The sequence below is a fragment of the Notolepis coatsorum genome (genome assembly GCF_963971535.1).
Source record: "Notolepis coatsorum genome assembly, chromosome: 4".
Taxonomy (NCBI): Eukaryota; Metazoa; Chordata; class Actinopteri; order Aulopiformes; family Paralepididae; genus Notolepis; species Notolepis coatsorum.
The window spans coordinates 31,709,212-31,737,030 of NC_140168.1; the positions used below are offsets into that span (position 1 = coordinate 31,709,212).

General features: G+C 44.1%; 1 protein-coding gene across 1 annotated transcript in view; it reads right to left on the reverse strand.

The window, feature by feature from the left end:
- Nucleotides 1-27,819, reverse strand: part of LOC311226955 (E3 ubiquitin-protein ligase TRIM71-like) — a gene marked incomplete at both ends in the record, with an annotated part of 79,613 nt that overhangs the window by 20,074 nt on the left and 31,720 nt on the right. Inside the window, 2 exons of the mRNA XM_084312423.1 lie at nt 3,883-4,017; nt 24,544-24,711. Coding sequence (XP_084168549.1) covers nt 3,883-4,017; nt 24,544-24,711 — 303 coding nt within the window. The remainder of the gene's footprint in view (nt 1-3,882; nt 4,018-24,543; nt 24,712-27,819) is intronic.

Here is a 27,819-nt window from a genome sequence, read left to right on the forward strand (position 1 = left end):
CTGTGGGGGGATTGTGTACTGATGTAGATTTGGGTGTCGTCAGCATAGCAGTTTATTGATCCAATGTTTATTGATCCAATGCTGGGTGGTCGAAAGACATATTTCACGCTGTTCTGCGGCTCGGCAATGAGTGGGTTTGGCTCGGATTACATGCCTGACAAGTAAAATGTGGATTCCGGACTCTTTTTTCCCCATGCGTTTCATTCAGTGCAATCCAATGGGGTGCAGTACCATCCGGAGAGACGATAGGGGGCGGTATTTTCCCTGTTCGAGCTCAGACAGATCCCCACTGGTAACGTGAGGCTAGATTGATGAAAAATGTATGGAAATCGAAAAAATAACGATTAAAAACTAGATTTCTCGTCAGCTGGCACTGAAAGTGTTAAGGTCCTTAACACATTGAGTGCCGACCATGAGATTAGTCGGGTTAACTCGCCATGCGTTGAGTGCCAAGGCCAGAGAAAACCCGAGAAAACTCGGGTTTTAATCGTTATTTCTTTTATTAGCAATATCCATAAATTTTTCATCCATCCAGCCTGACGTTATCATTGGGAATGGGTCTGAGCTCAAAAAGGGCAAATACCGCCCCCTATCGTCTCCCGGATGGTATTGCACATCATTGGATTGGATTGGGTGGGGCTGTGCATCAGAAAAAAACTCTGCTCCCGGGGTTTCCCTTCTCTGGCAAGCAGTATCTGTTACCACATTCACTGGGGAGGCTGGGAGCAGCTTTCGATTATGTGTTTTAGACTATAACGTTGGATCAATAAACACAATCAATATTTGGAATGGCGATCATGAATTGGATTAATCTTTTTGCAGAACATCTGATGTGAGGTAAGGACTCGGTTACCAGTTTTGGGTTAATCAGATGTTTTTTTCACAGCGATCACAACGTGTGTGTGTGTGTGTGTGTGTATGTGTGTGTGTGTGTGTGTGCGTGTGTGTGTGTGTGTGTGTGTGTGTGTGTAACGTTAGCGCTAAGCACGGCATGGATAATCGTTTTTTCAGCCCGCTTCTCTAGCATGCATAAGTACACATATACTATCGATAATCTAGCATTTATTTGAAAACGATTAATAAATCAGCCAAAAAATGACAACATGTTTTGTGTATTCCACTAAAGAGCTATTATCGCGGAATTTCTCTGGAATTACTAGAAATCTCCAAAACTATACTCGTATTCAAAACGGTATAAAACGGAAATGTACCAATGAAAAAACAATCCGTTTCGTACATGTTGACTGCAAGCAAGTCATTGATAAGCGAGGGGCGTTTTAGACCCATATAGCCATAATTTAAGATATAGTTGAAGCCTTCGCAAATGTCCCAGACCTCCCATTGACTTCCTTATTGGCACGGTAGCCCTAATATGGTCAAAGGGGCGTGGCACTGAATGTGTTAAGGTTCCTAGAGTTTGCTCGATGATGCCCTCTAGCTCATGGAATGAACTCAAACTGTCCTTAAAGCTTGAGATTCTCCCCTCTGTTGCAGAGTTTAAAATCGTATCCTTACTTTTGTCTCGCCTTGTTGTCTTATTGTTGTGATTTTATATGCCTTTTTTGGGGGGCTTATTTCTGTATGTACACTCAACGTGACTGTAAATTAGGGAAACCTCAGTTACCCTTTGAGTTTAAATAAAGGTTTGAAATTAAATTAAAAGTATCTATCCACAGCTCTCTGTACATACTTGCACATACGCTTTTTGCATATATGTAGATACTATATCTATATCTGTACATATCCCTTACCTACTCTTACTAGTTACGCTGTTGGCTAGTATGACTACTACCATACAGTCTTTATACTTACATCTTACAATATTAATATTACAACAATATCAGTAGTACAAATTCATATATTTTACACCCACACATGCACACACTCACTTTAAACAGACAACTCACTGCAGCACCCACTTTAACCACTTTAGTACACCTAAGCACACTTTATATCTATCTGTAAATAATTTGCACTACAACCCATACCTCATTACACCTTACTGTAAATTATATTGTACCTAAATTGTACCTCATCCCACTTCTGCTTTGCACTGTATAGTATATTGTATGGTAACTCGGTTACTTCTACTCTACATAGAGCATTGTAAATATGTATATACTGAAAATGTTTGTCTACGTACTTCTATTTTATACTTGCTATACTTATTTTATTATCTATTTTTGCCTAGCACAGTCTCTGGAGCAAAACAGAAAGAAGCATTTTGTATAAAAGTATTCTGTACTTCTGTATGACAACTAATAAAGAAACTTGAAACTTGAACTTGAATCACCTGTACAGAAGGTCCAGGGTTCGATTCCCGCTTGGGGACCAGGTTTCCATGATGCCAGGTACTCCGGTGGGGTATCTCCCAGGCCTTTCTGCGTGGAGTTTGCATGTTCTCCCCGTGCTCGCAAGGGTTTCCCCCCGATAAGATAAACCCAATGGAAAAACATGCACAACAGATCGCTAACGCTGTGGCGTCCTTGACGAAGACGGACAGGAGCACTTGGATTGGTCCCCGGATTGGTCACCTGTACATTATATATTACTATTGCACGTTACGGTTACATTTGGTTGGATTTCCAACTTATTTTCGTTGTCATCATACAGCACAAGTACAGTACAATAAAATGTAATCTAATCTGAGTTCTTTGCGGCTATGGAGGAAGAGGATATGGCTGAGGTGTTTCGTGGTCATGTCATAGAGTCTAGGCAGGAGACCTGAGACACGCTGCTCTCCGCGGTGGCTTTGACAAAACCACAACCTCTTTCTCCACCACGCGCCTCTGCTGCTGTGACTTTAATTAGATGTATTTGTGGTTTTAAGAGGTGATGTTGTTCCAAGTGGGATTCTTCCTACCGCTGGGCCTCGCCTCCTGACTCGTCTCTGCCGTCCATCAAAAGGGGCACTTCACCAAAAAACAATGCCGATTTATTTTGCACATAATCTATCGCACACACATCCGCAAACTGTAACCGGTTTTGCTCGCATTCATTTAGTTTGACAGTTATTGAGAGTAAAGGAGTTTGAATATGACCACCAGTGATGTCATCGGGGACACTGAATCCTCGTGTTGTATTGATTACAGCTCAATTAAATATGAGACAAGATATTGCTATATTTCCATCTGCATCCTTTCATGGTGCTGTAATTAACATGACACAAGGATTCAGTGATGGTGGCCATATCCAAACTCCTTTACTCTCACTAACTGTCAAACTAAATCAATGCGTGTAAAACTGTTCAAGGTTTTTGGACGTGTGCAAGATTATGTGCAAAACAAATCAGCATTGTTTTTTGGTGAAGTGCCCCTTTAACTACTGTAGGTTAGTGTGACTCGACTTCCCCACTGCAAGCAAGTCGCTGTCATTCACGTGTCGTTTCTCTCCCCCTCTACATTGACAAAAGAAATGCTACCTGCGCTACACTGTATCAAAACTTGACACATTGTCAACGCGTTGAAGGACATTCCCGCTCGTCGCTTTGATGTGAATGGCCCCGTTTTAGAACGTTTACAAATCGGACATAATGAGGAGTCTTCTTTATGACAATATTGGGGGATCTCTGGTTGAAAGGGCCTAGAGAGGAAGCAGAGGGGGAGAGAGAGAGAGAACCTTCCACAGTAGTAGAGAGAGAGAGAGAGAGAGAGAGAGAGAGAGAGAGAGAGAGAGAGAACCTTCGTAGAGAGAGAGAGAGAGAGAGAGAGAGAGAGAGAGAGAGAGAGAGAGAGAGAGAGAATCTTACTGTACCTTCCACAGTAGTGGAGAGAGAGCGAGAGAGAGAGAGAGCGAGAGAGAGCGAGAGACACAGACAGAGAGAGAGAGAGAGAGAGAGAGCGAGCGAGAGCGAGACACAGACAGAGAGAGAGGGTATCTTACCTTCCACAGTAGTTCACACTCGCGCTCCTCCAGGGCCTTCTTGTGTCGCAGGACGATGGCCTTCACTTCAGTCTGCACCACCTTGGCCTTGATCTCCACCTGCTCCGCCATGGCCTGGGCCTTCTCCATGCTCAGCTGGGGACACAACACACACAATCATTTAAAACAACACTGGTTACAGGGAATTTGTGTTGGTGACGATAGCGCATTCGACGACTTACAAGCATCCCAGTATAAGGCTACGTTCAACACTGCAAAGTAGGGATGTCCGATATTATCGGCCTACCGATATTATCGGCCGATATCGGCATTAAAATGTGATATCGGAAAATATCTGTATCGGTTTTCAAAAAAAAAAAAAAATTACATTTCTATAACCTTTATTTACCCAGGCAAGCAAGTAAGAACAAATTCAGATAAAAATTTTTGTCAAAAGTATGCATAATGTTGTGTTAATTCCACAACAAGTGATATGTAATGTTAATTACCTGAAATTATTCAGTTTTTTGGGGGTGGAAACCCTGCATATATCGGTATCGGTTGATATCGGTATCGGAAATTAAGAGTTGGACAATATCGGTATCGGTAAAAAAGCCAATATCGAGCATCCCTACTGCAAAGCCTTAGTGCTCAATTCTGATTTATTGCGCAGATCTGTATTTTTTTGTTTGGCTGTTGGCATTATTTTTATATATATATATAAATGTGGCCAATATCAGCTTGCAGAACTGGTCATGTCTCCTGAACTGACCCGCATGCGCAAATTAACAATAAAGAAGATGGACGTAAAGACAAATGCGAGTAGGGCTGCACGATTAATAGAAAGAAATATTGCGTTCTTGATTCATAGACCTATGCTATCTCATTATTTTATATATCTCAGATATTTAATATATCTCATAAAATTATGATGATTTCTTTTATATATAAAAAAATAAGAATTTAATTTTATTTTATTTTTTTACTTAACTTTTAAACGATGACTATTCTGACTTGAGTTATTTTGTATGTTACAAGAGACTTTTAAGTTTAAGTCAGGCACTTTCATATTATGTTATGTTTAATTTTTTTTAATACATTTTTATAATATTTTTTTGCATTTTTACAGCTTTTTCAGGTCACGCAGGACCGATAGAGGAGAGGGTGAACAGGAGGAGATGTGGGGAAGACATGCGACAAATATCACCGGGAGCGGGAGGCGAACCCGGGATGGCCGCGTAGGTGTGCGAGGCACTATGCAGTGCGCCACGAGGGCGGCCCTATGTTTAAGTTTAAGTCAAGAACTTTCATATATGTTATGTTGAATGTTTTAAAGATTAATTTTTTTAGCGTTTATCGCTTTATTCTACTGGGCAGTCCAGTAGAGAGAGAGAGAGGTGAAACGGGAGACAGAGTGGGGGGAAGACATTCGACAAATAACGACGGGTTCGGGAATCGAACCCGGGTCGGCCGTGCCACGACTCAGCGTGCTATGTGGTTCGCCACTGGGGCGCCCCATGTTGAATGTTTAAGAAAGAGTGCAATAAATGATTTTATTGAAAAAATAAGAATTGTGTGAGAATCATGATCTCAATTCTTAAGAGAGAAAAATCGTGATTCACATTTTAGCAAGAATCGTGCAGCCCTAATCTAGAGTGAAGTGTGAAAGTCGCATGACTGCTCATACTCAGGTCACGTTGCAAAAGAATCAGACCTGTATCTTATTTAGGACCAGATAATGAAAGTGGACCCAAATCAGAAGTAAAAAGATCAGATTCCATGTGATCTATGCTGCTCACACTGTTGTGGGGGGAAATAATTCTGCAAAGAAATCAAGATTTGGGCCACTTTGGTCTGCAGTGTAGCCTCGGAGAAACACATGGCGGAGGCCTAATGACACACAGTGCACACAGCGCAGTCTCTTTTAAGTGCCCTCTCGTACATTGCTACATCTGGTAATCTGAACGCCAATACATTAGGGGCCCATAAAAAAAAACACAGTTGCTCTACAGTCAAAACGTGGATGGATTGGGGGATGAGGAGAGAAAGCCGGGGATTTACCGTATTACCGCTTCATCTCCGTCTAGACCGTCTCAATAAATACTCAACTCCGGTACGGAGGAAGACAGGAAGCGGGACCGAGCAGAGCAGGAAACATTAAACCGAGGAGGCTCCGCGCCTCACATGTCCCTGGCGAGTGGCTGGACAGCCAGGCACCTGCCTCGGTTATGACCTATTCTGTTCTCACGTTTAGCCACAGGTTCGGAGGGGAAATAGGAAATGAGGGTCAGGAATAGGAAGTTACTTCACACGACACGGTGTGATGCAACTTCCTGCCGCGGTTGAATCCCCAGTATCTCTTTGTGGCTTGCTTTGTGGCATTTTTTTTTTTCAGGGACCGACAGGGATTTGATTCGGGGGGTCTCTCTGTTGATAAACTCGTCACACCACCAGGCTCCCTTTATCGTGAGCTTCACTATTGCAGAAAGGACTGACCGAGGGGGCATTATGATGTAATGCCAGACAAAGAGACAGGAGTTGAATATGTAAATGGAGGGCCAACAAAAGCAATTGCATCATACAGACCCGGGAACAAACTTGGCATTATTTTAGTTTAGCATTTGCTACAAGCATGCATTATCTTAATTTAGCTTGTTCTACTAAACTAAAATGCTAAGTTCCCCCCCCCCCCCCCCCCCGAGTATTTTCCTCTGACATTTCTTTGGGGGGGGGGGGGGGGGGGGGGGGCTGGACCTCACAAGGACGAAGCGGAGCAGGATAGGGCCTTCCTTTGTGACATCATCCACAGGGATCAAAGGTCACCCAAACCCCCAGAGGTCATAATCTGTGACCCCCCTCCACACCCCCGTCCCCTCCACACCCCCGTCCCCACCCCCCAGTGGGAGGGAACAAAGCCCCCAGCAGCAGGGTCCTTTTCTCTAATGTCTGGCTATTTGAGACCGGCATCTAAAAGGGTCAGCTAAATCTGTCCCCAAAAAGAAACAGCGGGGAGGGAGACCTGGGGAACGGAGGGGATGGCTGTTATCAATAGGACTGGGGAAGTGGGCGGGGAGTTAGACGGTTGCTATGCGTCGCTACGTCATCTTTGGTGGGTTACTTACATCAGGGATTCGCAAACTTTTCAGGCCGCGACCCCCAAATAACGGTGTCAGAGAGTCGCGACCGCCACTATTATAGGAGGTAAAAGAAAAATTTAAGATTAGAATTTTTTAATTTTTAATTTAATTTTTAATAAATTTATGGTTGAAACATGCAAACGTACACACACTAATAAGCATTGGAGGCTTTTAACCAGGGCCGGACTGGGGAAATCATTCAGACCAGGAAATATAGTGCAAAATATAGCCCCAGTCAGGCCACTTTTTAAGCAGGGGGTCTGGGGGTCCCCCACCAGGATGTTTTTTGTTACAAAGACTTAATTTCCTGCATTCTGGTGCAGGCATTTTTTTATTTGTATCCTTTAAATGCCAGTGTTTGTGATGGCATCACAAATTATTGTTAAAAAACAGGCTAGCATATGTATGATTAGCAACAACACTGATTTTGATGGATTCAGTTTTTTTGTCATGTCAGATTGAAAAAAATACAATATTTTATTCAACTTCAGCCCTGATCATAACACCACATATTAATTTTATAATTCTAACTGTTACAAAGGATCAGATTAAACCGAATATATATATTTATTTATTGATATATATTGCATAGTATTTGTATATCGTTTGATATCCCTTGTATATTCCTTGTACATATACACGGAATATCCCTTTAGTCCAGCCCATAATAGTTCATTCTCCTATTGGACAGCGGTCCACCGGCGCCAGGGACCGGCCCCCGGAGCCAAGTTCAAAGTCACCGACACGACATGTCTGTACTTGCCCCGGCCCTGCCCAGGGATACGGCGACAGAAATGAGAGTGGCACTATTTGCGCACCGTGCGTATAAATACGGCGCAGGTGAATGTAGAAGCCCCTTAGCCCCCTTACCTCCGTACCCTTCGTCCTTAGTATGTTACCGATAAGTTGAAGCCTCACCCACGATACAACGTGCGGTGAAGTATGGCCTGTTTGGCCTCAGAATAGAGCATCGAGACCGCGTGCGAATTAGTAACTGAATTGTCAGAGTTTGGCGCTATACCGTCGAGTGCGACATATTTCTATTGAGTCTTTAATAGTCTATTTGTGTATAGTGTATCGTGCGGTTAGAATTCTATAGTGACCAGCATCTCCAACGCTTTCTCGTATTAGCTAGAGTTCTTATCCAGGCTGGGCCGACCGCATGGCGCTTTCACCCGAGGAGACCTAGGCGAGAACCGTATGGACATGTACACTGGATTAATCTACCCGACGACTACATAGCCCTTTGCGGCTGGAATATATTTGCTTTGGTCCTATGATTTATGGAGCGGATAATCGCCGACGCCTGCACGTGTTGGATTTACCCCGAGAGGAGTCAAGTCGAGTCGGCGCTCAGAGAGCCTGAGGCCGCCTAGCTTTCTTCACTGTAGAGCTACAGTCTACCAGAGAACCAAGCTGTATTCGTCTGTGGATCAAGAGACTACTGCACCGGCTTCTGTACCTGAAGTCTCCCTAGTCATCGTTGACCAGACGTCCTACTACCGACAGATCTTCTACCCCCTTGCTGGCTTACAACCAGTGGGAACCCTTTCCAGTATCTCCCGCTATTACTAGTGTACCATAGATATAATTCCCTAAGATTCAGGTTGTATAATTACCTCCTGCGTAACCAGAGAATGGACATTCGTTATTGATTTGCCTACGCATACTCCTTTGCCTTACAAGTGCATTCAAAGAATAATGTAAAGTATCCTATGTACCTTTTGCTCCATTAAATACTTGATTAATACCTTTGACTGGAACCGATTTCATTGTGGGAAGTGTTCATCATATTCATATATCGTGTACTGTATGGCCAGTAATTAAAGTACATAAAGCGGTAGTGGTTTAATGATACCATACTTATCAATACAGTCAGGGAATTGTACCCCTCAGTTACACTAACCATTTAAATGCCAGTGTGTGTGATGGCATATATTTGCAATATATCAAATGCAAAGTAGAATTTCTGGGGGGGATTATTACAGGCTAGCATGTGTCAATGATTAGCAACAACAGTTTTTTGTAAGGGTCCCGCCTCCACCAATCACATGCGGCTCCCTTTGTGTGTGTGTGAGAGCAAGAGAGAGAGAGAGATAGTTCTCCAACTTGTGTGAGTTGCAGTGATCTCCTGGTTGTTCCCCACCTAGGTTATCTAACTATTGCGCTGCTGCAACTAGAAACACTGGCCTGGCCTGCTTCTAAGTTCAGTGGCCTGACTGCATAAAAAAAAAATTATTATTATTATATATTTTTTTAAATCATCTGGCGACCCCCCCTCGCGGCGGCTCGACCCCCACTTTGGGAACCCCTGACTTACATGATCAGGTTGTATTGAGAATTCTCTGAAACTGTGAAAACGGAGGTATGGATGGGGAAAGAGAAGGGTGGCATTTCTCCCATGATGGTTGTGATGTTTTCTGTGGCAGCTTCTCACACAAGACCAAATCATATTTTATTCCAAACATCTGCCAGGTCGACGCACCTGTGTGTAGTGTTCCTCTACAGGTGGCAGCTTTGTGATGTCTCCCGACATCTCCTTCCCAAGCCCTAAGCCCTATACTTGGGAGAGGGGGGGGGGGGTTGCTTAGCAAACACCTTTCGCCATCATTTCCTGCTCTACAGTTCTTTTTTTATTTTATTTTTTATTATCTTTTCCCCCCTCCTTTTGCCGTTTTTCTCCCATCCCAATGTTAGTCGTTATGCCAATTCCAAATCCCCTTCCTGGTCGTTGCACACTTACCCCCCCCCCTACCGTCGGTCCGGGAGGGCGAAGACTATCACATGGTTCCTCCGACACATGTGTAGCCAGCCCACCGCTTCTTTTCACCTGGCAGCGCGGACTCTCACTGGGGAAGTGTAATGTGTGGAAGGGTCACACTACCTCCCTCCAGATCATTCCCTCGCTGTGCAGGCGCCCCGACCGAATTGTAGGAGTCGCTGTTTACAACGACCAGGACCCACCCTCACCGGGTTTCCCACCCTCTTAACACTGCCAATTGTGTCAGTATGGACGGCCGACCAAGCCGGAGGTACCGCAGCTGGATTCGATCCCACTGTCTCTGCGGTGGTAGACAGACGCTTAGTCCGCTGCGCTAGCCGGCCGCGTGAATATTTTAGGCAACCAACTTGTGTTTAGCGTTTCTCTGATTGGCCACTACGCCCATGTGACCGCGGCAGCGCGAGAGAGCTGCAGCGCGGAAATAGGCTGTCTATTGCCTCGCGCTGCAGCGCGGAAATAGGCTGTCTATTGCCATTCTCTAAGACAAACTCTAACCTTAACCAGCTCCTTAACAGCGCCTAAACTTAACCCTTCTAACCTTAACCAACTCCGAAACAATGCCTAACCTTAACCAACTCCGAAACAATGCCTAACCTTAACACTTTAATCGCCATGGGTTAAATTCATAATTTACCATCCCTCGCCAGATCTATTTGTCTATGGAGAAGTTCCCCTTCTTTGCAGGGCTATAACTTTTTAAATTCTATTGCTAAATTGCCATTATTATGGCCCATTCAATGTCCTATATGTATTGTTCAGGGTGTAGCAACGTTAAACTTTTTCATTCACATATTCATACTAAAATATGGTCTAAAGTATAAGTATGTTTTTATCGTTTTCTGCAGCTTTCTCCAGAACTTGATTTATAGCTCCAAATGCATTATATGCATGATGAAATACAGTTTGATAGCGATCTGTGCCAGATAATAAATTTCAACTGGAGGTACTTCTAGAAGTTTCTACGCATCATCTGATGATGACCGGATGGGCGGGGGATCGTTTATAATTCAGTGGGCAGCGTTAGATGATTCATCCAGAGTTCATCAGAGCAGTTAGTAAAGAACACGTTAGAATATAACGCTGAATCTTACCGTGGCTTCCTCGTGCCGCTGGCAGATGAGCGTGGAACAGAATTTTTTCTATTATGGGATGTAGAAATGCCCGATCCATTTCCAGGTTGTATAATAGTATATACGTCCAAATCATGTTGTTTTTTCGAGTTATTTGCACCGATCGATGTTCACTGTATCAAGACGGAGTCTCTCTAACGATAGCGAGTGGCCAGACCACATATGGATGAGCACTACCGGTTCAAAGGTTAATATCCGGTTGGCGATCTGCCGATCTACCACCAGATGGCGCTCTTGAACCGCTAGAGAGTTGAGTGGAGCTTTGCACTGTGTCTCAGGGCGCCGGAAAGGAAATATGATTTCGATGACAGATTTCTGAAATATTGACATCAAAGACGAGTTACGGCGTCTTCGGCAGAATGAGCATGGCTCGGAATGACGTGAAAACTCGTTCCCGGCGATCATAGTGTTAACCTTAACCATAACCAACTCCGAAAGAATATTGCCATTCTCTAAGACAAACTCTAACCTTAACCAGCTCCTTAACAGCGCCTAAACTTAACCCTTCTAACCTTAACCAACTCCGAAACAATGCCTAACCTTAACCTTAACCAGGAGGCACTACCAGTTGAGCTAGTTGTCGATGTTAAAAAAGGGGGGATTACTGCTACATAATGCTGCCGCGATACATAATGCTGCCGCGGCAGAGCTCCGCGGCAGAGTGGAGCTGCCGCTCCGCTCTGCTGCTGCCGCGTCGCCGCGGGGGCGTGGCTAGACGCAAGTTGGGCGTGGCTAGACACAAGTTGGTTGCCTTTAATATTTAGGCTACCCGGCCGCCCTCTGCTCTTCAGTTCTATAGTATTTCTTGGGAGTTTATCGTCTCTCTTTTATTCTCATCTCCTATTCACCTTGTGTTTCTAGACAACAACTTCCTATCAGCTCTCAACACAGTATCTAGAGGGATATATTAACCTTGAATGAAAATTGTAAAAGAAAAGAATGTTCCATTTCTTTACAGGTATCTCTGCTATGAGGATAATGATCTAGCAAAAAAAATTGCTTATCGCTATGTATATATTTTTTTCTACACTAGTTAGCATCTTTATCATGCAGTTCAGCTACGGGAAATGAAAGGACAGTGGCAGAAGTGGGCGGGGCTTATAAGGTGAATTAGGGCTGGAAGATGAACTCAAAAGTTACCGTACCGACATTATGCATCTCTTACTGTACATTCAATATCGAAATATCGTCTCGCTTTAAACTGCGTCAGTTTGACAATTAATAACTAGCGAAAAACTGACGTGGGGAGACATGCTAGCACGTTTGGTCTCAACAGTGGCATTGTTGATATTCACAACAAACTAGACCATTTCTAAATGTAACCTATTCGATATCTACATGCCAGAGAGCAGTCTTTTTCATATTTGTTGAACTTGTTAAGATATACCTATATTCGCTCCACCTCGCCTAGTGAGTCGAAATACCCGCCTAAAGCGAGGCTGCATTCATTAGCCTCCGTTCACGTCTTTCAATCGACTTTGTACGCATTCGCACCGCCTCTAAATTTTGCCTCGTGTTGTATTCAAAGCGTAGTACATTAGCTACCTAATTTCACCCATGTTGGTTCTGTGTGTTCTGTGAATGCATTCCTCCAGTGCATAGGTCATTTAATTTTGGGCCCCTTTATTTCAACTGAATGTTGAAACCCAAGCCAATCACATGTCGACAGACAAACACCAGACATGTCGACAGACAAACACCACAGACATGTCGACAGACAAACACCACAGACATGTTGACAGACAAACACCACAGACATGTCGACAGACAAACACCACAGACATGTCGACAGACAAACACCACAGACATCGACAGACAAACACCACAGACATGTCGACAGAAACACCACAGACATCTCGACAGACAAACACCACAGACATCTCGACAGACAAACACCACAGACATGTCGACAGACAAACACCACAGACATCTCGACAGACAAACACCACAGACATGTCGACAGACAAACACCACAGACATCTCGACAGACAAACACCACAGACATCTCGACAGACAAACACCACAGACATGTCGACAGACAAACACCACAGACATCTCGACAGACAAACACCACAGACATGTCGACAGAGGGCCACCACAGACATGTCGACAGAGGGCCACCACGATGGAGGATGTGGTATTTGTCCGCTGGTGTTATTTTTTTATTATTATTATCGTTTCATTTATTGTTACCAGTGTTGTAGTACTCGAGTCTGAGTCCTGGACTGATTTTCAGGACTCGTGACTCGACTTGGACTCAAGCATTGACTGCATTCGGACTCGGAAGCTGCAGACTCTGACTCAGACTTGTTGATTGACAAATAGTTTTTTTTGTAATAGGCCCTAATCATTTGGCATAAGATATTGATGGCTAGTGCATTCGTTTGGCTATTGTGTCACAAAGTAAATAAACTCCCTTTGAAATGGTGACCGCTGTGTCATTTATGTTTAATGTAGACCTTTTTTTATTTGTACGTCAGCTCTTTGACGGCCAGAGTGGAGTGGACTCAACCTTGATGACTCGGACTAGGGTAATGGGGTCACCCGACTCGGACACTGGGGACTCTAGATTCGACCTCGAGATTTTGTGACTCGACTACAACACGGATTGTTACAGAGGTAAAAGTGATAAGGATTTCAGATCACCCACCCAGCTGTGTCTCTCATTGCTCTATTCTATCTTTCTCAGGTTCTCTTAGGTTACGTTCACACTGCAGGCCTTAGTGCTCAATTCTGAATCATTGCTCAGATCATATTTTTTTTGTTTGGCTGTTCACATTATTATAATTATTTTTTTTATGTGGCCAAGATCAGATTTCAGTGTGAACTGGTCCCACTCCTGAACTGACCCGCGTGCGCAAATGAACAGTAAAGAAGTTGGATGTAAATAATTGTGACAATTGTCAATCTAGAGTGACGTAAAGGTTACATGAAAGTCGCATGACTGTTGCAAAAGAAATACCTGCATCTGATTTAGGACCACATCAGAATTGAAGTGATTTGTGCTGTTCACAATGTCATGAAAACAAAAAAATTTATCCGAGTCACATACGAGCAAATGTGATATAGGGCCTCGTTTGCCTGCAGTGTGAACGTAGCCACACACACCCTTCTCATTCTCATGTTCAACTCTTGTTTAAAAGGTAAAACGAGGAAAGACGTGCCTTTCCCTTTCTCTTCCCCCTCTGAACATTTTCATGTGAGCAGCAGCTTGGAATACAAAGGAGGTCAAACAGACCAATCAGACCACAGAGAGAGGCAGCTCTGACCAACCAGCAGGTCACAAGTTCAGGGTCATAGGTCAGGGGAGATAATGGGCGTGGAGTGGGAGGAAATTTCCTACCCCAGGGGATAGGAGCGTGTGTGTGTGTGTGTGTGTTTACATGCTCTCTGGCGTCAGCATATCGCGCCCGAGGTGACCCAGGATAGAACAGACAAACACGCACGAAAAAGCAGCACAATAGCGCATCAGCAGATGGTAGGTGGTGGTTCCTATTGGACTCCGCTGCCTGAACGTGTAGCTGCGTGGCAGGGAGGGACGTGCCGTCCATATAAGCAAGGTAAGCAGTGAAAAAAGGAAAAAGAAAAAACACAAATAAAAGTACCAATAAACTGTTTGTTTTCATTAGAGTCGTCATCTTTGGACCAAGTGCAGCGCAGAAGTCATTCATTTAGTTTTAGTCTTTTTGGCACCGCCCGCTGGTGTAAGCACCGTCTCTCTCTGCTTTCTCTAGCACCGATTCGAATGCATGAGAAGACTGGATTTAAACCACAGGCAATGAATTTGTTCCCTCAGCCCGCTAATAATATGCCCAGGGTAAGCATGCTTGCCAACCAATCAGTAGCTCCTTCGTTCCGGTACGTTATCTGTTACTAGGTACATTTAATTAGGATGTATTTTTTATTTTATTTTCTTAACTTTTTCGCCTCCTGTTTTTTATTTTTATTTTTTTATCTACTTTTTTCTCCCATTTTCTATTTTTCTCCCATCCCAATTTCGTATCGTCCAATTCTACCCTCCCCTGTCTCGAACGCTGTTAGGCCATGCCTCCCACAAACCGGCTGCAATGTGGACGAAGCCTTACATCACGTGTCCCCTCCGGTACTCGAGGAAGCAGCCGTCGCATCTTTTCACCTGTACAGCGCGATCTCTCAGCGGCGGGGGTCTGTGTGGGAGGGACACGCCGCCCCCGTCGTTTCCTGATTCTGCTGCGCAGGCGCACCAACAGACCTGTAGGAGTCGCTGTCCACAACGTCCGATCCCCACCCATCAGCTTTCCCACCCCTAACACTGCCAATTGTGTTAGTATGAACGACCAGCCAAGCTGATAGCAATGCGGAGAGCTGGGCTTGAACCCAGCGTCTCCTGCATTGGTGGCGAGCGCCTTGCCCACTACACCACCTAGCCGCCCCGCCTCCTGTTTTTCTGTATTTTTTCCTCCCATCCCAATTTAGTCGTTATGCCAATTCCCCCCTCCCCTTCCTGGTCGTTGCGCGCATGTGCCCCCCACTGGTTGGTCTAGGGAGCTCTGAAGTCTATCACATGCTTCCTCCGATACATAGGAGACAGCCAGCAGCCTCTTTTCACCCGACAGCGCGGACTCTCATTGGTGAAGTGTAACGCGTGGGAGGTCACACTACCTTCACCATTTCCCTCCCTCGCTGTGCAGGCGCCCTGACCGACCTGTAGGAGTCGCTGTTTACAACGACCAGATTACCACCCATCACGTGCATGACATTCGCGCTGTCGACTAAGAAATATGAAATCAGTTTTATTTTTTTCCAAATTCCATAATTTTTTTTTCCAGATTCCGTTTTTTTCGTTTTAATATTTCAGAATTCTGTATTTTGCTTTGTACGCTCATTTTACCATCAGAAATAGTGTCTAATAAGTGGGAATGAATAAATGTCCACAATTTAATAAGATATAACAGTCCATTTAATAGGGCTGTCTTAAATACTTTGAAGCTTCGAAGCTTCGTTCGATGGGCATGGGATTCGAATATGAAAATAAAATTCGATTATAAAAAAAAAGAAAAGAAAAAAGCATTTGTGCTTGGCACAGTGTGTAACAACTAAGTGTATTAAAATATTTGTATGCTTACCCAATCCCAAAGCTCACGGCACGTGCCTGCTGCGTGGAAACTCAAAAAGATTTGTTTAGTCAAGTTTGATTTCCATAATGGTCAGCAACCGAAATGCTGGTACTGTAGGTTCTGGTCGTATGTTCAAACCTAGTGGAAGAGAGTAGAGCCTGCGCACTAGAAACACCAAGCGCACACCTTTCTATAGACAGCCTCTTTGATCCTGTGAAGAGCCACACAGAGCCACGAGGTGTACGCATGGGGTTTGTTTGTAGCATGTCTCTCTGATGTATTACAGTGTAACACGTGCGACGTACAGACCTATGATCGACTCGATTCGTGTTCCAGTGTATGTTCTATGAAGTATGTTTACATTTACATTTAGCTGAAGCTTTTATCCAAAGTGACTTACAAGTTCTGTACGACAAGTCATCAGGAAGGGCACAAATCTATCAGCTGAGTAACAATGTTCATCAAAGTGTTGAGTGCTACAGTGTAGGTTAGTATATTAGGACAAGTGCATGACAATAAGGTTAGTTAGGGTTAGATTATTATTATAATGTTTCTTTTCATTTCAGATAATGGTTGAAGAAGTGAGTCTTTAGTCGACGGCAAAAGATTGGACGGGTTTCGGCTGTCCTAACTGTGGTGGGCAGTTCGTTGGACCATTGTGGGGCAAGGACTGAGAATAGGCGGCTTCTCCTTGATGACCCTCCCGGAGCTCGGATAGGAGTGGGTCTGAGACGGCCAGAAGATGCAGAGCATGTTCCAGGAAGTACTTAGAAATCAGGTGTGCTATAGTGCTCGGGTGGAATGTTGTCTTGGAATTTCCTGAACATACGCACATTGCACACTTAAACCCACCCACTCAAGATACCTTGCGTGTCTGACCCATAGAAAAAGGGGTCATACAAGGGAGGGAGGGAGGGTTGGACGAGGAGCAAACAGTGCCGGAGGAGGTAGAGCGAGGACACGCAATGACGTGACGTTACGCGACCCGGCTTGTAGATTGGCTAGTGTTTCAGGTCTCTGGCGAGTCTTCACACAAGGTCGTCACCTTGGGCTCCTTCACCTTCCAGGAAACTCATGCAACACTCGTCTCAGTTAACTGCCCTGGTTGTGCCCTGGTTTCTACAGCTCCACCCGGGGCAACGACACCTGCATCCGTCTCGAAAGCCCGTTTTCAAACATGTTCAAAATGCACTTTTCACTAGACGAAATGGTTAAGCGCTCCACTAACCGCCTCGGCCGGTCCTTCGTGCCGGTGACCATCAGGCTCCACAACCGTGGGCATGGACTGCTGCCAGCAGCTGGAGAACTAACGGCTGCAGAACTCGAGAACTATTAGGAATGGCTGTCCACTAAGTGTGTGTCTGACTCTTAACCACCAAAACCTGCACAGACTACAACGTATGACATATATCATGCCAGTTAGGGTACCTTGTGTATACTGCACCTTGTGTATACTGTTTACATTACATTTAAAAAAAAAAATGTCATTTAGCTGACGCTTTTATCCAAAGCGACTTACAAGTTCTGTACGACAAGTCAGCAGGAAAGGTACAACTCTATCAGCTGAGTAACAATGCTCATCAAACAGTGCTGAAACTTGGGTGCCATTTACTTTTACTCACCTAACCAGAATAGGGCATACAGACCCCCATATGCACCTTTGTTTACACTGTTTATTTTTCACATATTAATTATATTGTTTACACGGTTCATTTTTATCTCATATTTTTATATTCAGCAATTCATCAAATTGTATTGCCTATGTCTTTCTACTATTACCCTGCCCATACCTGTAACCCTCTCCCCCATGCTGCTAAATGACACCTGAATTTCCCCACAGGGATCAATAAAGGAATATCTCATCTTATCTTAGGCTTACATTAGGGCCAAAACTATTAGTTTCAGTTTCGTTTTGAAGAACACTACGTAATGGCAGGCAAGTTAGACGTCGTTTTGTCTCCTGAGCACCGAGTGATGTACATGTAGTACAATGCCAAAGCAGTAGGTGGCGATGTAGTTCAAACATGAAGGCCATTTTCAACCAATCAGAAAGGTTGAACGCGCCACTACACTTCCTGCTAAAAAACAACAGTCCACCATCTTTAAATACCTCGCGTGAGCCATTTAGCAACATAGCATTTATTTTTCAGCAAGAAACAAAATGCAATAAAAGTGCAATAAACAAAAACGGATACATTCACTGTGTTCTGCCTCTCATTTGTTGATGAAACAAAACCAACATCAACACAATTTACCACCAAGAGCGGATCGTTTAGTCTCACAAAAAGATCTCAGATGTTGTTAGCTACATGCTAATGTGAATGGCATTCTCCATGTATATAGTTAGCATCGAGGCTATTAACGTAGTAACGTTAACGCTAGTAGAAATGGATGAAAACTTTATTTAACAGATTGCAGAATGGGTACAATACAATACGGCTCAATACACACAATTGTTAAGGGTATGCAGACTGTTTGGAGTTTGGACTGGGGTCCTTATAACAATACCTTGACAACACAAAGTTAGTAGCCGCAGCTACTTGGGACAGCTCTGCTGTAAACACTGGAAATAACCGTGCGTGTTACACATGAATAAGCAATCTGAGGAGGACGCAGCTGATATCCTGTATAGCCTCCCCATATGGCCGGTTGGTGTCGGGAGACAGCAAATTATATTAATTATAGCGCGATATTGCAAGTGACTCCCAGAAATAGTTCTGATGTTTGGACTAATGGACGGAGTCGAGGTCCAGCCAGGGGTGAATTTGGCGTCGGTCTCTACTGCGCATGGGCATTGGGCATGAACGGCTCCATATCTGATCTGCGCAAATTACATGGCACTGTTGTCGGTGAGTTTTCAAAACGAAAACACCCTTTCAGCGTTGCCGCTAGGAAAACGCGTTTTCCTGCCAAAATGGCGTTTCCTTTTAACTTGGACATGCAAACGTAATCATTCGAAAATACAACATTGCTGTTTTCCCCCAGTGTAACCATGGCCTTAAAGACATTTGCATATGGCTTGAGGAGTGCTTGGGTTTTTAGATGTTGTTTTGTGGAGAAGGATCATGGAGAACCTTGTTTAATTCTGTCTGGAGATGGAACATCACGAGGGGCGGCCAGTGGGGAGGAGCGTATGGTCTGTAGGCTGTAAAACCCATAGATATATATAGAACACTAGATAGCTTGCCTGTGCTGCCGGCCAATGGAGAGCGACGTCACTGAACCGCCGCCATCTTGCTCCAGTTAGCCTTGAGTGAGAGTGAGTGAGCTGCACAGACAAAAATACTCATAACTCACTGAAATATTGACGGATTTACAAACGGTTTGGTTTATTACAAGCATTATTAACGCGGCTATGATTCAAGCGGTTTGTAAAAAAAAACATCTTTAAATTTTTTTTTTATAAGTATGCAGTATCACAACTACATCTTTGATGTTTATAGCAAACCAACCCGTTTGTAAATCCGTCAATATTTCAGCGAGTTATGAGTATTTTTGTCTGTGCAGCTCACTCACTCTCACTCAAGGCTAACTGGAGCAAGATGGCGGCGGTTCAGTGACGCTGGTGACTCCGCCTTAAGCTATCTAGTGTTCTATAGATATCTATGGTAAAACCCACGCAAGACTGAGGGAGCTGGAGGTGAATTTCTGACTGCAGCACATTTTGCACAACGATCCTGAAAACGTTATGTCTCGAACGACATATCAGGGGCCCGGGGGAAAACCATAGATTATTAGATTCATGTGATAATCGCGGTTCCACCTATTTGCGATTCTGTGTTGTTGTGCAGTTTTTTGGGTGATTCATGCGTTACTCTGCGCTTTGCACATCCTCTTAACAGAGGGACCCCCCTGACATGAGCCGTTTCCATCTACAACCGTTTATACAGCGAGAGGGAAGGTGACTCGAGGAAGTTCCAACTGAATCTGCTTCTTAAAGTTTAACAATTATGTTCTTAGGGGCATTATGCAGTTAACTGCTGTAAAAAATAATAGAGGCCTTTCACAGAATGTTTAGATGCCCATTTGTCCTCCAGGCCGGAAGAAACAACGGTTGCTATGTGCAAAACAACAGTTGCTAGGTGTTATAAATGCAATGAGTGGCAGTAGAACAGCATTTCTGAAGAGCAAAACCACCTATCTGAAAAATTCACATTGTGAATTTGTTGTTTGTTTCATGTTGTTTTCTTGCAGAGTGCTATTCCTTAACACTTTGCCACCCGACCACGAGTTAATACGGGTTTCGAATCCATGCGTTGTGGACAGAATCACGTATAAAGCCGTGGCAAGTTGTTATTGCTTTTATATCATTTTAATAACCGGGTCAAGGTCGCGGAGCGGCACTGCATATATTCCCTAGTCTGTGAATTCGAGGATGTGCAATACCGGCCAGATCCTCTTAGGGGCGTCATCGCTCCACTGCAATGTGCCCTGTGGGCGAATGGATGACTTTTTTTTTTCCCTTTCAATGGAGATTTTCAGTACCCGGATTCTGAATCAGCATCTTGTACCATGGGTTACGTTTCGAATCGCAGATTTCACCATGGAATAAGGGGATTTATCATCAGCCAATGGACATATCGATCTACCAGATGCCGATCGATAACGGGGAAATACTCTGGGGTATCTCACCGGCTCATGGTAAGATCTTTTTCACATAAATTACAGACGGATCAGAGCTTGCTATGATACGCAACCAGCCGAGCAGCGTATGTGGCTAGTTACACGACCACTGTTATTGGTAATCAATAATAATAAACAACGTCCCCCGCCCCCCCCCCTTTGATGCATACATGCTTTTGGACAGTCCTGATGATATGCAGTTTGAGTAATTTCTTTAGCATATGTAAAACGGAAGTGCCGTTGAATATAACGTTAGCAGCTATTAGCCCTATAACTAGCCTTCCAGAAAATATACGAGACAAAATCCGCTATAATGCTTATATTCACAGCGCTATAAAATGACAACCTATTGATGCATTTTTTTTTTCTTTAAGCCATTTTGAAGGGACGGTTTATGAACTCAATTGACAATGAGAATGGACAGATAGCAATACTATAAAGTATAGATTTAGCTGTAGAAAAAGACACCGGGTCTGTTTACAAAAGCTGGTCCTCAACCACTATATTAGACGCATCCCAGCGGTCGCCAATGTGTTAACAGTTTGAGTGCCAGCCATTAACATTGGAAACATGGTTAAATGCCAGCACCCACTTCAATGATAGCATTGTGAACTCTCTTAAATTATGGCTATGTGTCTAATCTGCCTGTCGTTTATCAATGACTTGTTTGCAGTCAACATTGTCGAAACGGATTGTTTTTTTATCGGTTCATTTTCGTTTTATAGCATTTTGAAAAGCCCTCGTTTTCAAGGAAAATATATAGATTCCGTGATAAACCCCCTTTGGTGGACCAAAATATTTTGGGCCCCCCCCCCCCTAACAAAATAGTCATGAAATGGGCCATGTTTAAATTTATTGAAATAATACCAATATCGTGACCTTTCAAATTGGCCATATATTTTGTTTTCAGAGCTGTCATGAATGAAAAGCCAGCTTCACACAGATACTGTATGTGGTGCTGAATGGTATCAACACCTTAACTGCTGCATCATGAGATACTTGGTGGGCCATGAGATGAGATACTTGGTGCTCAGCACCACACTCTGAAACTAGCTCTCTAGGTGGTATCAGATGAGATTTCAAAGAGTTCTTCCAAGAGTTTGGATGGAGATGTGTCAGGAAGCTTTGTCTCAATGTTGTCTGTAAAGGTTTTTTTTATCCAGAGTAACTTGGTGATCCTTTTCTGTGTTTTATTAAATAATGATTTTCAGATTTTGAGAAATGGTATTTTCATGGAGAACAGTGCAGCTGCAACAGATAGCACTTTAGTGATAATTTTCTGTAATATAATTTTTTTTTTTTTTTTAATAAATCTCAAGGCCCCCCCTGTCATGCCTCTGCGCCCCCCCCTGGGGGGCGCGCCCCCCACTTTGAGAAACACTGGTCTAAAGTAATGGGGTGCAGTTACACAGGGAGAGACGATAGGGGGCGGTATCTTCCCAATTGAGCTCAGAGAGACGCTGCAGCACTAACCCGAGGCTCGATTGATGAAATATGAATTAAAATCGGCAATAGACAAACAAACGCTATATAGCGTCTGGGGCACTCAAAGGTCGGCATGAACTAACGACAAAAAACGTCCATGGCACTCAATGTGTTAAGGATACCCAATACAATACATTGTTTTTGGACTATATTTTGTGTTAACAATACCGACCAGGTATTAGTGTCTCGCAAAGTGCAGGCACTTTTCTTTTATGCAGATAGGTTTTTCCGCACTCTCTTTTATGCAGATAGGCGGTTTCTCCACTCTTTTATGCAGATAGGAGGTTTTACCGCACTCTCTTTTATGCAGATAGGAGGTTTTACCGCACTCTCTTTTATGCAGATAGGAGATTTTGTTCTTTGGCCATCAATATAATCCTTTTTACATATCTGCACTACACTCAGTACTGCCAATTTATATATTTTATACCCAGTTTAATCACCTGTACATTGTATATTACTATTGCACTTTACTGTTACATTTGCAGTCTTTATAGAACAGGAATACATTTTCCAGTGTTTTACCGATTCCCACTACCGCTGCACAGAAATTAAAAGTCCCCCCCCCCCCCCCGAAAGTTGTTACCAATGGTTACGAGGCAAGAGACCTCTATTGAAATCATAATTGATTGAACAGGGGTTGAATCAAAGACCAGAAGTGCTTGAGCATCGAATTGTAGCTCTAATTAATTGTGATCTAATAAAAAAATAATTTAAGTGCCTGGCAATTGCCGCCCCTTCCCCTGCACACACACTTTACTCCTCTCTCGGTAGAAAAACTCAAAAGCAAGCTCAAATTAAGCTCTATGCAAATGAGCACGTGCCGTTACTTGGAACATGACATAGATATCAACGCCGGCGGAGAATAGATATTGTTTGCCGTCGTCGGCCAGACCGTCCTCTTTCCTCTCTCATCCTTTCTTCTCCGCTCTCCTCCCTCTCGGTCTCCGTTCCCTTCACACATAACTTTCTCTATGCAGCACAGCTGGAGCTCAGGGGGGAGGTGTAGGAAGGTCCCACACTGCTCTGCAATCATGTAAATAAAAGACTGTGTGTGTGTGTGTGGGTGGGGGTGTGTGTGTGTGTGTGTGTGTGTGTGTGTGTGTGTGTGTGTGTGTGTGTGCGTGCGTGCATAGGGGGAGGGTCACGCATTCTCCTCCTTTAAAAAGAGGCGGGGACCTTTATTTTCCCTGAATCCTTTAAATACCTCCTCTACAGCCCAACCCCCACCCTCCTGTCCTCCTCCCTCCCCCCTCCCCTTTGACCTCCAGCCCTGCCCCCTCCAGACCTCACCCCATGTGACCCACCCCCTTCCTGGGCCAGCTGGCCACCTCTAACCCCAGGCTTCTCTTGAGGGCCTGGACCCTGGTGACTCTCAAACATGTCTGAGCTGATTGGCTCCAAGAGGGAAGATGCCAATATCCAGCTGCTTCGCCCTACTGACCGAGTCTACCTAAGGGTTGGAAGGGCCTGTGTGTGTGCGCCCGTGTGTGCGTGTGTGTGTGCGTGTGTGTGTGTGTGTGTGTCTGTCTGTGTGTGCGCCCGTGTGCGTGTGCGTGTGTGTGTGTGTGTCTGTGTATCTGCAGCTATTGATAGTTGTACAGTATGGAGATGTTCTGGAGATGATGTTTTGAATTTCATGATGTTTCATGGGTTTTTTGTTCTCGATTTATTGTGATGTGTCTTCTTGACTTGTTTAAAGAAAACTCATCCAGGGGGACATTAACTTGTGATTGCGGGCTTTACAACTTTTTTTTTATTTTATTTAGATGCCATTTCCTCCATCCAGTTAAAGCCTTGCTGTACTGTCAGACCGATCTTATTATTTCCCCATCGTTGACTTGATTGTTGACCCAGAGCATATAGAACAAACAGGACTGTGATCTGATTGCATTTAAACTTTTAAGTCCTTCCCCCGTTAGTAGTTTGTGTGAATATAAATAAATCGCTCAAATAATGTGTGGTGTGCGTTTGTTTTGGGAGAAAGGGTGTGCAGAAGCAGAAACATGCATCTAATCTCCACCACCACCATATATATATTGGGGAGGGGGTTGTCTTTCATATTAGCTATATCTTTTGAGGGGGACAAATTGACCTCTTCTCAATATTGAGGGGGACATTGTCCCCTGCAATCCCCCCCCTAAAGTTACGCCTATAAATGGTGCATTTAAATGGTAGCGCTTTATCATTTTGTTCCTCACATTTGACCCATTCCCTCACACATTCACACACCGACGGCGGAGGCGACCAATGCAAGGACGGTGCCGACCTGTTCATCGGGAGCGGTTAAGGGTCAAGTGTCTTGCTCATGGACACTTCGACGCGCTGCCCGGGAATCGAACCGGGAACCTCCGGATTGCCAGCACTACCTCCCGAGCCACTGTCGCCCCCGGTGGCCCATCACCACCACCACCCGGCCTCCGTCTCACCTGTACAGCCTTGCGTCCCTGCTGCGCGTCGGCCAGCAGCTGGATGGTGATGGCTCTGGAGTCCTGGACCGCGTCCTGCAGGTAGACGAAGCTGTGGCCCATGTGTCGGCCCACGCTGCACTCCCTGCAGATCGGCACGGAGCAGGTCTCGCAGAAGAACAGGAACACCTGTGGGAGGGAGGAGAGGGGGAAGAAGGGCCGTTAAGTAGGGCTATAAGAGACAATTACCGTATTGACACGAATAGAAGGTTTTTATTTTTTTACAGAAAGAAAAAAGGCAGTTTTATATTTGTGGACTAGAGATTAATAGGTTGTCAAAGTCAAACAATTAGAAAATAACCTTCTTACCGTCTTTTTAATGTACACTACTACTATGCTTATACTACTACTTATCATGCTAATATGTCATCTATACTACTATGCACTCGAGAGTTCAAGCTTGTTACTATTTGACGAACAATACCACTGCCAGAGATGTACCTGCTGAATTTGTAAGTTGCTTTTCAGGTCACAGAGTGTAATATCATTATTTTCAGATCAAGGTTTGATCAAATATTTGGGCCAATGCCATAATTTAGGTCCTCAAACTAAGAAATTCTTAGCTGACCAATAGCCATAGGACCTTGACGACTAATTGCTTGATCGATTGCTTAAATCGACAAATCTGCAACATTATGTTTCCTACATGGCACCATTCAGAAAGAGCTCTATAAATCTCTGAAAACTCAAGTGTGGGAAAAAAAGTACAAATTGACCAACAAAGTCTTGGTCGTCTAAGGTCATGTTTTGAGTCAGGTCATGTTTTTAAGCCAGGTCAAGCCTGTGAACCAGGTCATGTTTTTGTTTCAGTTTTCAGTTTTTAGTTCTTAGTTCAAGTAAATCCACTGTTTTTTTTTATGTTAAATAAATGTCAACCAGTAATCGTGTTAAATAACCGTGATCTCAATATTGACCAAAATAATCGTGTTAATGTATTTTTTTACATATAAATCGAGCAGCCCTATATACACTACATGTTAACACTTTCTATGCCACTCACGAGTTTTCTCGGAATTATTAATATCTCGTTGAAAGCCACTCACGAGATTTCTCGGATTTTTTTTTTAGCGATCTGAAATCATATTGCATCACGCGAGCCTACCCTAGTCTACCCGAGCGCCGCCGGCGATCAGATGTGGAAAAAAGCGCCCCCTATCGTCTCCCAGATGACATAAGGGATTTTGGAATGGACTCAATGAAAATGGATGGGGAAAAAAATCCTGTACTCCACATTTTCCAGTCCACTGATGCAGCCGGGGTTATCAGAGTTCATTCTGGATCCTCTGAGCCCCGCGGAATCATGTGTACTACTGTATCACGTTGGATCTATACACTTATCGATTTTTTCCGAATGGTGATCAGGAATTGGAATATACCAGTTGGATACCATCTGATGTCAGGTAAGGAATCTATGTTATCAGTGTTAGGATAATCAGACTAATTTTGATGAAGATATAAGCCGTTTTGTGAAATGGGCTCTATCGGTTTCACTGTAAAAATCCAAGAGGAAATGAACACAGCGATTATCCGTGCGCGGCTCGAATGTGCGTGCGTGCACGTATAATATTGATCATCTAGCGTTTATTTGAAAACGATTCATAAATAGGCCGACAAATATCAACGTTCTGGAATATTCCAGTAAAAGACGATTATCATAGAATGGTCCAGAATGGACAGTTTTTACCTCAAAACGGGTGCTTTTCAAAATGCTCTCAAACGGAAATGAAGCGATAAAAAACCAATCTGCCTTGACAGCACTGACTGGAAAAGGATTCTTTGATAAGCGACGGGCAGATTAGACACATAGCCATAATTGAAAACATAGATTAGGCGATATTAAGCGTAACATTGGCGCCGATGGTGGCATTCAAGAGCTAACTCTGGCACCACCTCGAGGCACTGAAAGTGTTAACATACTGTAAAGACTACAAAAATGAATGCATCAATAGGACCTGATCAGTCATGGTACACAGGGCTGTGATTGGGCAGATGAAGTCATGGTACACAGGGCTGTGATTGGGCAGATGAAGTCATGGTACACAGGGCTGTGATTGGGCAGCCTGAATGCCGCCTACAACAGAACTGCGTTTCCGCGTCTCTGATTGGCCAGGTCATTTCTGGTCATGTGACATGTACGCCCAATCGTGGGACCGCAAGTTTCTACACTGGTTAAGCTTAGGCGCTCGTTCGAAGTTGGTTAAGGTTAGAGTTTGTCTTAGAGCATGGCGATAGAACGCCAGGTAGTTTGCAGGCTGTTAGACCCGGAAATAGGCGCAGAACTTGCTGTCCCACGATTGGCGCACATGTCACATGACCTGGCCAATCAGAGCGCAAAACTCGAACGCGGAAACGCAGTTCCGTCGTAGAAGGCATACACGCGATTGGGCATATGAAGTCATGGTACACAGGGCTGTGATTGGGCGTTGGGCAGATGAAGTCATGGTACACAGGGCTGTGATTGGGCGTTGGGCACATGAAACCATCCCATTCCTGCTGCAGTTTGAAAAACTAAAATCTTTGTGTGTGCCTCAAAAGTCATGAGACGTAATTACTCACATGTCAACTTCCAAACCACATAGGAACGTGTTGTATGTTTTTCTGCCTACAGCAGCGCTAGGGTTTTACATGAGGACATCCAAGCTGCATAAAAACGAATGTGTTGCACTGTGTTGAGTCCCGATCATCCGCTCTAACAATGACAATGAAATAAGATTGGGGGGCTAGATCAATACGTGCTCCAGGAACTTGAGTGTCTCTCTCTCACACACACACACACACGGTTTTCAAAGCCAATGAATGAGAAAGAACATGAATAACAAGCAGTCCATCCATATGCATGCTTGACCAGGGAGGAGAGATACCCATCAGTCTTTAGACTCCCGAGATCTCCTCCCGCCTTCCAACCGTAATGCCTTGGGAAGCCATAGGGATTACCGGCCACACTCCATAACGACTTTTCACCGATTTTCCCCTGCATCTGGTGTGTGTGTGTGTGTGTGTGTGTGTGTGTGTGTGTGTGTGTGTGTGTGTGTGTGTGTGTGTGTGTGTGTGTGTGTTTGTTTGTGTGTGTGTGTGTGTGCGTGCGTGTGTGATATTAACCCTTTCACTGCCACACTACAGAAGGTTAACCCTTTACTATCACACTACCGACGGTTACCGTCGGTAGTGATAGTAAAGGGTTAACCTTCTGTAGTGTGGCAGTGAAAGGGTTAACCTGCTGTTGTGTGACAGTGAAAG